The sequence below is a fragment of the Nyctereutes procyonoides genome, unplaced genomic scaffold (assembly GCF_905146905.1).
Source record: "Nyctereutes procyonoides isolate TBG_1078 unplaced genomic scaffold, NYPRO_anot_genome, whole genome shotgun sequence".
Taxonomy (NCBI): Eukaryota; Metazoa; Chordata; class Mammalia; order Carnivora; family Canidae; genus Nyctereutes; species Nyctereutes procyonoides.
This window is the reverse complement of record NW_026575136.1, coordinates 6588794-6605244: the sequence shown is the minus strand read 5'-3', so window position 1 is coordinate 6605244 and position 16451 is coordinate 6588794. Positions and strand designations below refer to the sequence as shown.

Here is a 16451-nt window from a genome sequence, read left to right as displayed (position 1 = left end):
ACATTTAGGATTATTTAAGATTATGTTGTAATCCTTTTAATCCTCGGTGCTTTAAATTTCAGGCGTAACACCAAAGAGCAAACTAGCACTTAGCAGGAATGTTTAAAACATGTGATTTGAACATAAATCTTTTTATTCACTCTTTCCCTGATGAAGACCTAGAGCTGCTCTTAAGTTAACTAAGAAAACTTGTACCACAGTTCATTACAAATCACTCGGTTGCTAAATGCTTTCTCAAGCTACATCAAACTCGTGATGGGCCTTGACAATTCTGCTAAATGCAGAATTAAACGAAAGTTAGCAGCAATGAACATTTACTGATATAACTTAGAATTTGTAGGACCTTTTATAAGTACAAAACGTCTTTCCGTGTCAGTGTGTACGTGTGTGGAAATGGTCATTCGATTTCCTAAGGCGAGCTATCAGAAGTAGGTATGTACGTGGACATCCACACATTACTTCGCATTTATGCGTCGGGAACACATATTATGACTTGTCTGTATGTACTTTATTATAGAAGCTGCTAACGATTTCTTTAAATGTATCATATATTATTAAGAAATACCAATTAGGCCAAAGAGTATTCTTTTATAAAATAGGCAGGTGTTGTTTTTGTTTCATTTTTTTGGTTTTCATAGATTTTATTTATTTCTTTATACATGAGAGACAGAGAGAGAGAGAGGCAGAGACACAGGCAGAGGGAGAAGCAGGCTCCATGCAGGGGGCCCGATGTAGGACTCGATCCCAGGGTCCTGGGATCACGACCTAAGCCAAAGACAGATGCTCAACCACCGAGCCACCCAGGTGAGGCAGGTGTTCCTGAACTCCGTCGGTGAGCATCATTCTGATCTACTGAGAGTTGTTGAATACCAAACCTAACACTTGATCATGTGTAGCATAACACTGTTATGTTACCATGTACCCATCAAATAAGATTGAATCTACATCAAGAGTTTAGTAAGACTTTGACTATGAAGGAAATTTGGCTTTTAATACAAAAAGAAAATTAACAACTTAAATGTCCAAATGGCATACACAAATGTACCAGACAAATGAAATCCTTCCATTCTTTTGTGTGTCACAGATTTGTGCTTCTGAGTCTTTCAGGCACATAATTTTTTATTTGTTTTCTTCTTCATGTTAAATTCGACTTCTCTACAGACGTTATAATTATGTGGCATATAATTGCCAATCCATCAACTTTTTAAAGACAGATTTCAAATTTTAAATTATTTCTAATTTTGCTCTTCTTTGATTTTTCTTGAACCAAAAATCTCAATAGTCATTTGCTATCTGTAATCTATAATTCATAGACTGAGATTGAACACCAAGCCTAATTCAAACTTGGAATTTTAAAGCTATTTCTGATGTAGCAAATCAGCTGAAGCTATGATGGTCTTTTTCAGTCAGGAAGAAACACTTCATTATTCTTTAGGTAATGAAACTCTTGTACACACACAGTCAAACACCCAACAATGCCTTAATACCATGTTTTTGAGATATAATCATGTTTATTCTGATCATTTGAGAGTTAGACCAGCTAATGTATCTAATCAAATATTGATGCAAGTCATCTAGATTTAGCTCTCTGGCAAATCCTTCCCTATGCTTTTTCGTTAACAGAACTATAAAAGCTATTTATATTATTCCTCTCAAAGGGTTTACCCTCATAGTCTGTATCTATGGATACATATTAGTAAATTTTACCTAAGCTCACGTGTTTCAATAATGAAAAGATGTCGGCATGACAAAAAAAAAAAAAAAGACCCACATGATTCACCTCAAAAAGAATGAAGCAGGAAACGAAATTGGAATCCTTTTTAGCTTTGTTATTCACACCATCCTTGTAATCACTTCCTTCCTGTTTCTCTAAACTACAAGGGTACAAGTCCAAAAGAGTGAAGCTGGATGTAAGAACACTGAGGTCCTACAAACTACTCAGGGACCTTACAAACAAAAGTAGCTGACAAAGCTACTCCAAAAAGCTATCAAAAGTGAGAATAGTTGTGTGAGGGTTTTTTTTGGTTTTTTTTTTTTTTTTTTTTTTTTTTTACTATTTTTGGAAGTACCTACATTCAGAAATATGAAAAACAAGGAAAAAATTATAGCAAGAAGCAATCAGTCATACTCAGGAAAGAGCGACCTCATATCATTACTATATGTTATCCTACATTTCATCAATACAGGTGGCTTAAATATACATCCATGTATATAATGTTCAAAGCAAGGTAAAATTATGCATAAATATTCTTCTCCTATATCCGTGGTCCTGTATACATTGTACATATTTGGCGATCCTTCTCATTTTTGATCTATCTGAGCTTTCCAAAAGACCAACAGAAGGAACTCAAAAATGCTACATTAGACCATTTCCCAGAGTTTCTGTTGTCCAAGAATTATGTCCATTTCAAATAGTAAGGTCTTTATTTTATGACATGGGGACAAGGATGCCAAACTCATAATACATGATAAAACTACACCACTTACCTCACCCGACCTAGTTCAGACCTAGTCATAACAATCATCTAGGTTATCCTAAAACTAGGAATATAACCTCTATTTTTTTTTTATTTCTCGCAGAATAGCAAAAAGAGTAAGAAACTAGGATGGGCTATATCACTGATTTACAATTCCTCACTTCAAAACAAAATTTATTTTTCTTTTCTTGACTCTGTAGATTCAGATTCTAATCACTTTTGGTTAAATTTAGTCCTTTGATTTCTAGGCAAGTGTATTTAGTTTTTTTTTTCTTCTTTCTTAATCTCTTATGACAAAAAGAAATAAATCTCTAGCATATAAAAAATGAATGTCTGAATAGAATAAAAGTAGAACCAGAAAAATAACTTATTCTAGAGACATTAACGTGGGTCCAGTTTACATGGTAGATCTGGATTACCATCTGGGAAATGCAGAACTGGAAACCAGTTTTTTTTTCTCCCCAGTGTGAGTTCAGATAGGAAATGCCACCTATCTACACTTCTGTAAGATCCAATATATTACTTTCACTGGTACATTTATGTAATTGACCTTTCTAAAGTCAGTTGAGCCAAAATGGTCTTAGAAGGCATTTAATACAGTAGTTACAATAATCTAGATCCTTGGTTACTAAATGATATAAATCCTAAAATATACCCAGAAAGTTATTGGTTACTTTGGAAATATAAAAGTAAGTTAAATCTCAGATAAGTATAGAAAAAGATAAATCTCATAATTTAAAGTTATTAATTTCCAAAGAGATTTTAGTAACATCATATATGAAATATTAAGTTTTCTCATTTCCTTTCTTTCAAGTATCTCATCTGGTTCTTTTCATTCAATGGAATATGATTGAAATTATTAATCATAGTTATTTTTTCCCAAAAATTAAATTATGCAATACAAAAATATCCAATTTCTATAGCTGTTCAGTTCTTTCCATTCCCCTAAGTTACACTGGTAAATGTAATTTATGACTAGGCGCAGGAATGGAAATGAATGCAAAAAGTTTATCATAATTAGCGAACGTTATTTTGTGTATGTCTGAAAGTTCTACAATAAATCTATTTAAGCTAAATGCTCTAGGTTTGAACCCCAAACAGTTATCAAATACAAGGCAATATTCAATAACTTTCAGTGTAGAATCAATCAACACACAACATATATTTTCTATTTAGATAGCAACCAGTAACCAGGGAAAAGCCACAAAACAAACTAAAATTCAAGAAGGAGGTGAATCAGTTTTTCAGAGTGACCTTCGAACAACCAGTTCATGCACATGAAAAGATCATGACAAGGAAGTATATGTTAAGAGCTCAGATTTAGAATAGGAATAAATTTAATATATATAACATTCTTACCTGAAAGACATTCTTTCTGCTTGATTTTTCCTTGGCCCATTCAATATGTGCCCCACACAAATCCACACTCTCTGGTTTATGCCCAGTTTTCTGTAAACAATTGAAATAAGTGTAAGAAGCATATATCATTGGTGATGCATGTCAGGAAAAATAAAAGTTTATTGAGTTAGCAGCTATACATATTTATAGTATAAAGCCTTTCTTTTTCTTTGTTTTCTTTTCCATTTCAAAGATACATCTGCACCCTCATGATCATTGTGTCATTATTTACAATAGCCAAGACATGGCAACAACCTAACTGCCTGTTGACAGAAAAATGGGTAAAGAAAATGATATGTAGATACAAATATAGATAACAGAAATATCGATCCACATGGAAAAAAATTATTCAGCCATAAAAAAGAAGGAAATCCTGCTATATGTGACAATATGGATGAACCTTAAGGATGTCAGACTAAGTGAAGTAAGTTAGACGGAAGAACACAAACATTGCACCATCTCACCTACATGTAGAATCTAAAAAAGCCAAACTCCTAGAAACAGAGAGTAGACACCTGGGGCTAGGGAAATGGGAAGGTGCTGGATAGAGGTATAAACTTTCAGGGGGCGCCTGGGTGGCTCAGCCGGTTAAGTGTCTGATTTTTGTGTTCAGCTCAGGTTGTGATCACATCGCTGTAGGATCAAGCCCCACGTCAGACTCTGCACTCGGTGTGGAGTCTGCTGGAGATTCTTTTTACCCATCTGCCTCTGCCCCTCCCTCTACTCATGCTGCCTCTTTCTCTCAAAATAAATAAATAAAATCTTTTTTTTTTAAGTACAAACTTTTAGTTATGAGTATGTTCTCAGGACCAATTGCATAGTATGGTAACCATAGTTAACACTGTACTGTATAACCGAAAGTTGCTAGGAGAATAGATTTTAAACATTCGCACACATGCACACACACACACACAGGAGCTAACTGTGAAATAGTAGATGTATAAACTATTTTTTAAAGATTTTATTTATTTATTCGTGAGAGACACACACACATACACAGAGAGAGAGAGAGAGAGAGAGAGAGGCAGAGACACAGGCAGAGGGAGAAGCAGGCTCCATGCAGGAAGCCCGATGTGGGACTGGAGCCTGATGTGGGACTCAATCCCGGGTCTCCAGGATCACGCCCTAGGTTGAAGGCAGCACTAAACCCCTTAGCCACCTAGGCTGCCTGTATAAACTAGTTTTACCATGGTAATCATTTTACAATATATACATATATCAAGTCATCACTCATTACACCTTAAACTTACATAATATTGTCATTTATATCTTCATAAACACCCAAATTTAATAAATATTTATTAGAAAAAAAAATAAATAAATATTTATTAGGTGCCAACTGTGTGCCTTTTAGAAGTTCATCAGACTTTTAAGATTATACATGTGAGTATACGTACATTTTTATTTACTAAATTTAATTTAAAACAAATGGATTATGGCATGTGCTTCCTTTTGCATGATACAATGTGGATGTTACCTAAAAGCTTCAGTAATTCATAATAATCAATTTTAACAGGGATATCAGCTATATTTGCTTCTCCATATTTTATTTTAATTTTCTTAAAGAATTTTCTTTGTTTGAGAGAGAGAGAACACAAGCAGGGGGAGCTGCAGAAGGAGAGGGAGAAGCAGGCCACCTGCTGAGCAGAGAGCCCAATGTGGGGCCCAATCTCAGGACCCTGGGATCATGACTTGAGCCAAAGGCAGATGCTTAACCAACTGAGCTTTTTCATATTTAATTTGATTCAAGTGTATCATATTTATATAACTTTAAATTTTCAGAACTCAATATATTAAATAAAAGCTTACTTGTTTGGGCAATTTATTATTTTCAAAGAAAGGAATGCCATATTTCAAAGACTCCAACTATTTTCAGATGTTCTGAACTACTCTAGTTTTCTCTATAAATTCAGTATTTTTCTCAAATAATTTTCCATTGAATAGTTTAAAATTTTAGTAGAGGAGGCTTATAATTTTTTAGACAATATTTTAATTAAGAGTATGAACCTTACTTTAAAATATGAAATTAAAGGGATGCCTGCGTGGCTCAGTGGTTGAGCATCTGCCTTTGGCTCAGGGTGTGATCCTGGAGTCTCGGGATCGAGTCCCACATCAGGCTCCCTGTATGGAGCTTGCTTCTCTCTCTGCCTATGTCTCTGCCTCTCTCTGTGTGTCTTTCATGAATAAATAAATAAAATCTTTTAAAATAAATTTACAAAAATAAAATATGAAATTTTGGGGGCATCTGGGTGGCTCAGTCGGTTAGGCAACTGCCTCTTGATTTCAGCTCAGGTCATGATCTCAGGGTCATGGGATCAAGCCCCACATTGTGCTCTCCACTCAGTGGGGAGTGTATTGGGAATTGTCTCTCCCTCTGCTACTCCCTCCCTCAAATAAATAAATAAATAAATCTTTAAAAAACAAATAAACCATGGAATTATGGAAGGATGGCAAAAATACTATAAGAAATCTGTTCACAGGATGTCTGGATGGCTCAGTGGTTGAGTGTCTGCCTTCAGCTCAAGTCGTGATCCCCAGGGTCCTGGGATTGAGTCTCACATCGAGCTCCCTAAAGGGAGTCTGCTTCTCCCTCTGCCTATGTCTCTGCCTGGCTCTCTGTGTCTTTCATGCATAAAATAAATAAAATCTTAAAAAAAAAAGAAATCTGTTCACAATTGTTGCCTCATAGCCAGTATGTCTAATTCTATCAGTTTAATAGAAATAGCTATTTTTTTTTTCAGAAAAGCCAGAAATATGGGGGCTTTACAGTAAATTGTGAGTTGTTTTTTGTTTGTTTGTTTTTGGCAACTCAATAAAATTTTCTTGGGAGGAGAAAATTGTACAAGGCGAGCATAACTTCCCTTCAGGATAAATTCATTTGGCAGGACAGCCATTAATAGCATATCTTTTCTCAGTTATCTGGTAATAATCTCATGAAAAGCCAATCAAGATGAGGATGCCTCTTACAGATGCTTCAGTCAGTGAAATATTTTTATGGGTTCACCCATACTCGGCCACCCAGGTGATCACTATTGTGAAAAATCTCAAAGCATGATAACAATATTCATTGTCGAGAATGATTTATGATGTAGAAAATTAAACCAATCTGCTTCTTCTATAGTTAAACTGATTATGGGTTTCTCAGAATCCACAGAAATAATCATTAAGAATATGTAACAAAAGAGTATATCTTTCCATATCATGCAGTCAGGGGAAAAAAGATGGAATTATTTTATAGAAGAAGCGCTTTTAACGTGGCGGGCACTTTTCTGTTTTACAACTATCAATCCACTTAATTCTTACAACAACTGTATGAGGTAGGTACCATTATTAACACCATGTTACAGGTAATCATATGCTGGAATATTTAGATAGACTTTCTCAAGGGAACACAGGTAAAAAAGGAGGAGCTCAGGTTAAATGAGAGCAGTGTCACTCCAGAGTCTGCTCCTAACCACCACACAGTCCTTGAAAATTGAATAAACACTGTGATCACATTCATGTTAAAATATTAACATGTGGGAAAAGATATGACTTTCTTATTAGACCCTAGTGCAGACATATTAATCTTGCTTCTGTCCTTCTCTTTTAAACTCGATCTTTCCATTGGGCCTTTACACCACCTGTTTACCTGGAATACTTCCCAATCTTCACATGGCTGACTCCGTATCCATCAGGTCCCAGACAAATGTCACCTTGTCAGAGGTCTCCTCTATCTTATATAAAAGAGAGCTGTCTTCCAGCTTACTCTCTATTTCACTACTTGTTTTAATTTCAACACAGCCTTCTTCCTAACTGAAATTAACATTTATATTTTTATATACTGTCTGTTTTTCTCCCTCTAAAATTAAGCTCCCTGAGCTGGGGCCTGGTTTGCCTTTTCCTCGACTATTTTTCCCAATGTATGGAACAGTGCCTGGCAAGACTTGTTGTTCAATGAATATTTGCTGAATTCATAAATGAAGGAAAAATACCAAAATGCAAGTAGCTTTTGTGCTTTGGAAGGAAGGTTTGGACATCTAAAAATTCCCCGTGTTATAACAATTAAGATTTATATTTGGTTTAATTCTTAAGCAGTCTTTGCTTTGATATGGAAGAGTGAAAAAACAGTTTAATGGACTCATGTGGATTGAACCCAGTATTTCACAGAATCATTCAATAGTCATTAACTGCACACTTATTATCTTCCTTTAAGAATACCATACCAGCCTCAGACTATCGAGTGTTCAGTAGACAGTCTCTCTCTGGAGAAAAAAACAATCTAAGCTTTTCCAGAGTTCTCACCATCCAGCTCTGCCACACTCTTCTCATCAGCATCAAACACTAAATCCCATGGCTTTGGCACTGGCTTGGACTTATTTCAATCTGAACTCTGCCCATCATGATTCAGTCACCTCTCATGACCCTGACCTTGACTCTGACCTAGACCCACCTCATGCATTCCTCATGAACCCACTGTTTCACCTCCTCTTCCTTTCAGCAATCTTCATTCTGCTTTTCATCTAAGAACTCCCATGTTCTGAGTTGTCATTACTTCCACCCTGTTATGTTTGCTTTGGATGTGACTGGAATCACCAGACCTTTTGTGCACCCCTCTGGGCCCTTCCTGGTTTCACTTCCTTCCATGAACAGGCCCATGTCCCTATCTTGGTAGCCACTTCAATGTTCCTCTCTCGCTCTCTTGCTCTCCCCCATGTGATGATTCACTCCTCTTCCATCCACTTTTCCTTCTTGTACCATTTTCCTCAAATCCCCTAATACTGTATAAATAACTTTTGGCTACCCAGAGCAATAACATTACAAATAATGGCAACCTTCTTCAGCTGGGTTTTCAACTCTACTTAGAAAAAAAAAATTAAGATAAGGACACCTAACATATCCATGAAATCACTGCCAAGACCAACGTTATCATTACTTAGCAAACTGTTTTATGTATTCCTACTCATTTTCTATTCTTCCTCATAACACTTGTCTCCCAAAGCTTCACCCATTTCTAGTGGTCCACCAAATGGCATTCTCCTAATTTGCAGAGATCACAGGTCTTGAGCTAGAACATTCGTCATTCTTCCCACTTTCATAGTCCATGTAATCAAAATGAACAAACACACAAATATAAATTTTAATAAATCCCTACATGTCAGACCCTCTGAAAGCTTTATATCAATATTTCATTTATTCCTTACAACAGTCTTGTGCAGTTGTCACCACTGCCTTCAACTAACAATGTGGAAAACCTCAATCAGGGAGTGGTTAAGTGCCTTACGTAAACTCACGCACTTACTACGTGTCTGACCTGAGATAGGAATTCATTGTCTGATTCCAAATCCCAACTTCTTGATCACAACGCAATATATGACCTTCCCTTTATATATAGCGTTTTCTCCTGCTACGTCACATGCTGCTCTTTTTAGATCCCCAAACAATAATTAACATTTTCTATCTCTTTCTGGTAAGTGTCATCATTTCCCATATTCTGTTCTCGCTCCTGGAAGTTTGGATCTGAGTCGTGATTCTGGTCCACCTGTCTAATGAACTGCCATGCCTGGCATGACAGTGATGTCTATGAACATCAAAATCTCCTGGTCTGTTGTTGCCATACAGTGCATGATCCACTCACAAAGCTTATCTTTTTCTGCCTCAGAAGAAGAGATGCTCCTTCTTCAGCCCAAGGCTTTATCTCTCTGGTTCACAATTCTATCCAATCCTGTTCCTCATTTTCTGAGTCATCCCCTTTCTCCTACATTTTCAACCTCTCTCTCAAATAGATTACATATTTTATTTAGCCCATAGCCATGCTCAAGTCACCCCTGTTCAAAAAAAATATATAAATACATGCAAACATCAAACCCACAGCCTTGTTTGTTCTCGCTCTCACCTATTTATCTTCCATGATTGCCAGGATTCTTGAGTTTTCTGCAGTTGCATTCTCTGCTTGCTCATGTTTCATTCTCTTCTCAACCCACTGCAGGCTTTTACTCTCTTTGTTAACTAATCTAAAATGTTTTAACCATGAAGGTCAACAAAAATAATTTGACACCTTCTTTCTCATCACCCTTCCAGTTGGACTCTGGACTGTTAGTTTCTGTTCCTTTCCCTTAAAATTCTCTGTTCCTCAGCTATGGAGACATTTTCACTCCTTCCCATCATTTCCCCCTATTCTAAAATACACTTTGTTACAATTCCTTTTGTTATCCAATAGAGAATTACAGTACAAAATTTCTGATTCCTTACAAAATAAATAATACATCTCAGGATAATAGTCTACAAAATGAGATAATTTACAAAATAGAAATTAATAGTTTACAAAATTAAAACACAATATTCCCATTCATATTCATCTTTAATAGGAAATGACCCTATGGCAGGAACAAAGCAATTGATAGAGTTTGGGGTCAATTCAGAAGTATGCCAGAAAAAGCTAAAGTGATTTGAGTAAAATTCAAGTAAATAAATATATCAGCTTCAAGGACAGAAAACTAAGATATATTGATAGAGGACAGTATAAAAATGATCCTCGCTCAGTAGTTCATTGTTACAAAGCTAAAGCCAAAAGACCTAGGCTTGAAGAATAATGCTAGGGACTTAGCTTTATTAGGAGAAAAATTCTTCAGTATTTAAACATTGTCAAACATTGGAACAAGTTTTTCAGAAAAGTTGTCAAATTTATTTGGAAGACAATCAAGATTTTATTCAAGAAGGCTGAAATTAAAGAATCCTTTAATAGAAAACATATTTCTGATTCTACAGCTATAAAACACAAGAAAAAGTCTGCTAATGAACTACATGATGCCAATGGATCATATTGTACATCATTATAAAAATGTACTTTTTAAAAATTGACTAAATTTGGATTTAAATCTAAGAGTGTACTTGTATCTCTTCTGGGGTAAACTTAAAATATAAATGACTGATTTTAAAATATTTAAATAGAATTAAAAGTTACTGCTTCTGGACAATAAAATACAAAAGCCTCTTTGTTAGGGCAATGTGAAGTCATTAAAAATTGATCCTGGGTCTTGTCCACTTTTGATTTTTATTATTCTTTTAGTCTGTCTTTCCTATTCCCCAATAATAGCTGACAGGGTATCCTCTCTATATTTTTCTCTGACTCAGATTAAACCTTTGGGATTAAGTTTTCCATTTTTTATGGGAAATTTGAGGCCCTTTAATGCACATTAAGAAAATATCAAAGGCCAGATGCTCTTTTGCTTGATGGCATTTTCCATGAGGAAGATTGGGCATCTGTGTAGGCAACAAATCACCAGGCTGCTCATTATCCTACCCTTATCACTAGATGGGGTTACAAAAAAAACCCAAAAACAAAAACAAAAACAACAAAAACAAAGCAAGGCTCAGATTTTATGAAATAGGTTATTAACTTCCATTTTTTACTTTGGATTAATTGCTATTCCAGAATATAAACTCAGATTGTCCTTATCAGTTTGAAACATGAAACACAAAATCTGTTTAGAGGAATTAAGTTTTATCACATAACTGGTTTTGATTCTGGAAAATCATTCATGGAGGAGGATAAAACTCACTTATAAATTCTCATTTGGGCAAAATGATTTAGGAAAGAGTGCTGAATAGATACCTGATCTTATTAATGTCTAAAGTATGGCTGCTGTCAACATAGAAGACGATACTTGGATTGTAAGATGTGGGTTTTATGTATATGAATATAAATGATGTTAATAATAACTGAAATTGTTTCTACAGTGAAATTTCTCAGTATATACAAGACCAAATCAAAGCAGATTTTCAGAAAAGCAAACCTCTGTTGGTGACTTTGGGCACTAGAATGTTATGTTTTGTTTGTTTTTTGAGGAATAAGTATTCTCTCCTTTTCAAGAAATGCACAATATCTTTAGTTCTGAATCCAAGTCTTGCCAGAATAAACACAATAGTTTCTATTTAGTCCACTTTTGTTGCATGTTGGTAGTGTCTTACATTTGCATTATGTAAAAAACTATTTAATTTTGCAAGGTGACTATCTTGGGCACATGCTGCTCCCTCACAGTCCTTGCCTAGACCCTCATCCCATCAGTCTACCTCAGCTGTCCCTGCAGATAACCAGCCTGCTTGAACCCATTTGGTCACCTTCCTGAAATGCGAGGCCCTTCCTCCTGGCTGCCGGAGTGCAGACAGGCCTTTGGCTCCTCATCCACTTCCAGATTTGTATAAAATGCCACTTTACTGGGTAGGGGATCTGGCTTTCTTGGAGTAGCCATCCAAGGGTATGCCCAGGGTTCATAATGATGCAGGCAGCGAAGACTCTGGATGGTGAATGTTAGCCAAAAGGAAGCAGGAAATGGGAAGAAACATGGCAGATAAATTCCTTCTCCTCCATCCCTCCGTCCCTCCCAGAGACTGTCTCATCCTTTCTCCAAACAGCCTACCTGCAGCTTCTTTCTAAGTCAAGAGATGCAGCTGCCCAGTGATTCTCTGTGTCCCTTTGAGGTTCACTGGAGAGTAGCAGCCTGCTTGATGGCACCGCTCCCCCACCCCTTCCTATCATTCCCTGCCACTCTTTACATCCTGGATTCATGCCTCCCAAACAAGGATGGACACTTAATCCAGGCATTGCTCTCTGGAGAATCAGGGCTGAGACCATTGATCCTTGTGGCCTAGATGGATAGTGCTACTCCAAATGTGTGTTGTTACAGGGAAGCAGCTCACCAACCAGAGACTCCATTTTTTCCCCACCACCCATTGTATCAACATGTGGCCGCATTACCCACTGTCATCAGTGGACTGTGAGCACAAGGACTTCTGGGCTTGTGGCTTTAAAGAGCTTGCAGACCTTCTAATGTTCTCTCTACCTTTCCCTCACCTGCCACTAGGAAGAGTTTGCAGAACCAAATGATGAGAGAAGGACCATGTAGCAGAAAACTGACCAGAAATACCTGTTTCTGACTGTGGTATGAGTAAGAAGTGAAGCTCTGTAGAAATTTTGGATTGTATTTGGAGAGCATGGAGTGTTCCCCTGACCAAAGTCTTTATATTAAGAAAAATGAAGACAGGGATTTTAAATAAACTGGTAATAAGTGGCAATTTGGGTATTTGAATCCAATTTTATTGGGTTCCAATAACTTTTCCCTTAACCACTATGCCCTATTGTTCTATGTAGTAGCAACAACAATAATAATAAATATAATTTGTGTTTATCATTGCTATGTGCCAGGCGTGCCATGAGTTGTCTCACATAATCTTGCAATAACCATCTGAGATAGATATTTCTTTTTTTTAATAAATTAAGTTTTATTGGTGTTCAATTTACCAACATACAGAATAACACCCAGTGCTCATCCCGTCAAGTGTCCCCCTCAGTGCCCGTCACCCATTCACACCCACCCCCCGCCCTCCTCCCCTTCCACCACCCCTAGTTCATTTCCCAGAGTTAGGAGTCTTTATGTTCTGTGTCCCTTTCTGATATTTCCCACACATTTCTTCTCCCTTCCCTTATATTCCCTTTCACTATTATTCATATTCCCCAAATGAATGAGAACATACACTGTTTGTCCTTCTCCGATTGACTTACTTCACTCAGCATAATACCCTCCAGTTCCATCCACGTTGAAGCAAATGGTGGGTATTTGTCGTTTCTAATGGCTGAGTAATATTCCATTGTATACATAAACCACATCTTCTTTATCCATTCATCTTTTGATGGGCACCGAGGCTCCTTCCACAGTTTGGCTATTGTGGACATGGCTGCTAGAAACATCGGGGTGCAGGTGTCCCGGCGTTTCATTGCATCTGAATCTTTGGGGTAAATCCCTAACATGCAATTGCTGGGTTGTAGGGCAGGTCTATTTTAAACTCTTTGAGGAACCTCCACACAGTTTTCCAGAGTGGCTGCACCAGTTCACATTCCCACCAACAGAGTAAGAGTGTTCCCTTTTCTCCGCATCCTCTCCAACATTTGTTGTTTCCTGCCTTGTTAATTTTCCCCATTCTCACTGGTGTGAGGTGGTATCTCATTGTGGTTTTGATCTGTATTTCCCTGATGGCAAGTGATGCAGAGCATTTTCTCATGTGCATGTTGGCCATGTCTATGTCTTCCTCTGTGAGATTTCTCTTCATGTCTTTTGCCCATTTCATGATTGGATTGTTTGTTTCTTTGCTGTTGAGTTTAAGAAGTTCTTTATAGATTTTGGAAACTAGCCCTTTATCTGATATGTTATTTGCAAATATCTTCTCCCATTCTGTAGGTTGTCTTTGAGTTTTGTTGACTGTATCCTTTGCTGTGCAAAAGCTTCTTATCTTGATGAAGTCCCAATAGTTCATTTTTGCTTTTGTTTCTTTTGCTTTCGTGGATGTATCTTGCAAGAAGTTACTGTGGCCAAGTTCAAAAAGGGTGTTGCCTGTGTTCTCCTCTAGGATTTTGATGGAATCTTGTCTCACATTTAGATCTTTCATCTATTTTGAGTTTATCTTTGTGTATGGTGCAAGAGAGTGGTCTAGTTTCATTCTTCTGCATGTGGATGTCCAATTTTCCCAGCACCATCTATTGAAGAGACTGTCTTTCTTCCAGTGGATAGTCTTTCCTCCTTTATCGAATATTAGTTGACCATAAAGTTCAGGGTCCACTTCTGGGTTCTCTATTCTGTTCCACTGATCTATGTGTCTGTTTTTGTGCCAGTACCACACTGTCTTGATGACCACAGCTTTGTAGTACAACCTGAAATCTGGCATTGTGATGCCCCCAGCTATGGTTTTCTTTTTTAAAATTCCCCTGGCTATTCGCGGTCTTTTCTGATTCCACACAAATCTTAAAATAATTTGTTCTAAGTCTCTGAAGAAAGTCCATGGTATTTTGATAGGGATTGCATTGAACGTGTAAATTGCCCTGGGTAACATTGACATTTTCACAATATTAATTCTGCCAATCCATGAGCATGGAATATTTTTCCCATATCTTTGTGTCTTCCTCAATTTCTTTCAGAAGTGTTCTATAGTTTTTAGGGTATAGATCCTTTACCTCTTTGGTTAGGTTTATTCCTAGGTATCTTATGCTTTTGGGTGCAATTGTAAATGGGATTGACTCCTTAATTTCTCTTTCTTCAGTCTCATTGTTAGTGTATAGAAATGCCACTGATTTCTGGGCATTGATTTTGTATCCTGCCATGCTACCAAATTGCTGTATGAGTTCTAGCAATCTTGGGGTGGAGGCTTTTGGGTTTTCTATGTAGAGTATCATGTCATCGGCGAAGAGGGAGAGTTTGACTTCTTCTTTGCCAATTTGAATGCCTTTAATGTCTTTTTGTTGTCTGATTGCTGAGGCTACGACTTCCAATACTATGTTGAATAGCAGTGGTGAGAGTGGACATCCCTGTCTGGTTCCTGATCTTAGGGGAAAGGCTCCCAGTGCTTCCCCATTGAGAATGATATTTGCTGTGGGCTTTTCGTAGATGGCTTTTAAGATGTCGAGGAAAGTTCCCTCTATCCCTACACTCTGAAGAGTTTTGATCAGGAATGGATGCTGTATTTTGTCAAATGCTTTCTCTGTATCTAATGAGAGGATCATATGGTTCTTGGTTTTTCTCTTGCTGATATGATGAATCACATTGATTGTTTTACGAGTGTTGTCCCGGGGATAAATCCTACTTGGTCATGGTGAATAATTTTCTTAATGTGTTGTTGGATCCTATTGGCTAGTATCTTGTTGAGAATTTTTGCATCCATGTTCATCAGGGATATTGGTCTGTAATTCTCCTTTTTGGTGGGGTCTTTGTCTGGTTTTGGAATTAAGGTGATGCTGGCCTCATAGAATGAATTTGGAAGTACTCCATCTCTTTCTATCTTTCCAAACAGCTTTAGTAGAATAGGTATGATTTCTTCTTTAAACGTTTGATAGAATTCCCCTGGGAAGCCATCTGGCCCTGGACTCTTGTGTCTTGGGAGGTTTTTGATGACTTCTTCAATTTCCTCCCTGGTTATTGGCCTGTTCAGGTTTTCTATTTCTTCCTGTTCCAGTTTTGGTAGTTTGTGGCTTTCCAGGAATGCGTCCATTTCTTCTAGATTGCCTAATTTATTGGTGTAGAGCTGCTCATAATATGTTTTTAAAATCGTTTGTATTTCCTTGGTGTTGGTAGTGATCTCTCCTTTCTCATTCATGATTTTATTAATTTGAGTCTTCTCTCTCTTCTTTTTAATAAGGTTGGCTAATGGTTTATCTATCTTATTAATTCTTTCAAAGAACCAACTCCTGGTTCTATTGATCTGTTCCACAGTTCTTCTGGTCTCAATTTCGTTGAGTTCTGCTCGAATTTTAATTAACTCTCTTCTTCTGCTGGGCGTCGGGTCCATTTCCTGTTTTTTCTCTAGCTCCTTTATGTGTAAGGTTAGCTTTTGTATTTGAGTTCTTTCCAGTTTTTGAATGGATGCTTGTATTGCGATGTATTTCCCCCTCAGGACTGCTTTTACTGCATCCCAAAGATTTTGAACGGTTGTATCTTCATTCTCATTAGTTTCCATGAATCGTTTTAATTCTTCCTTAATTTCCTGGTTGACCCTTTTATCTTTTAGCAGGATGGTCCTTAACCTCCACGTGTTTGAGGTCCTTCCAAACTT

At 37.1% G+C, this 16451-nt stretch overlaps 1 protein-coding gene across 1 annotated transcript in view; it reads right to left on the bottom strand.

Annotated features, from left to right (window-relative positions):
• Positions 1–16451, bottom strand: part of LOC129495519 (rho GTPase-activating protein 15) — a 617088-nt gene that overhangs the window by 481723 nt on the left and 118914 nt on the right. Inside the window, exon 6 of the mRNA XM_055303107.1 lies at positions 3837–3926. Coding sequence (XP_055159082.1) covers positions 3837–3926 — 90 coding nt within the window. The remainder of the gene's footprint in view (positions 1–3836; positions 3927–16451) is intronic.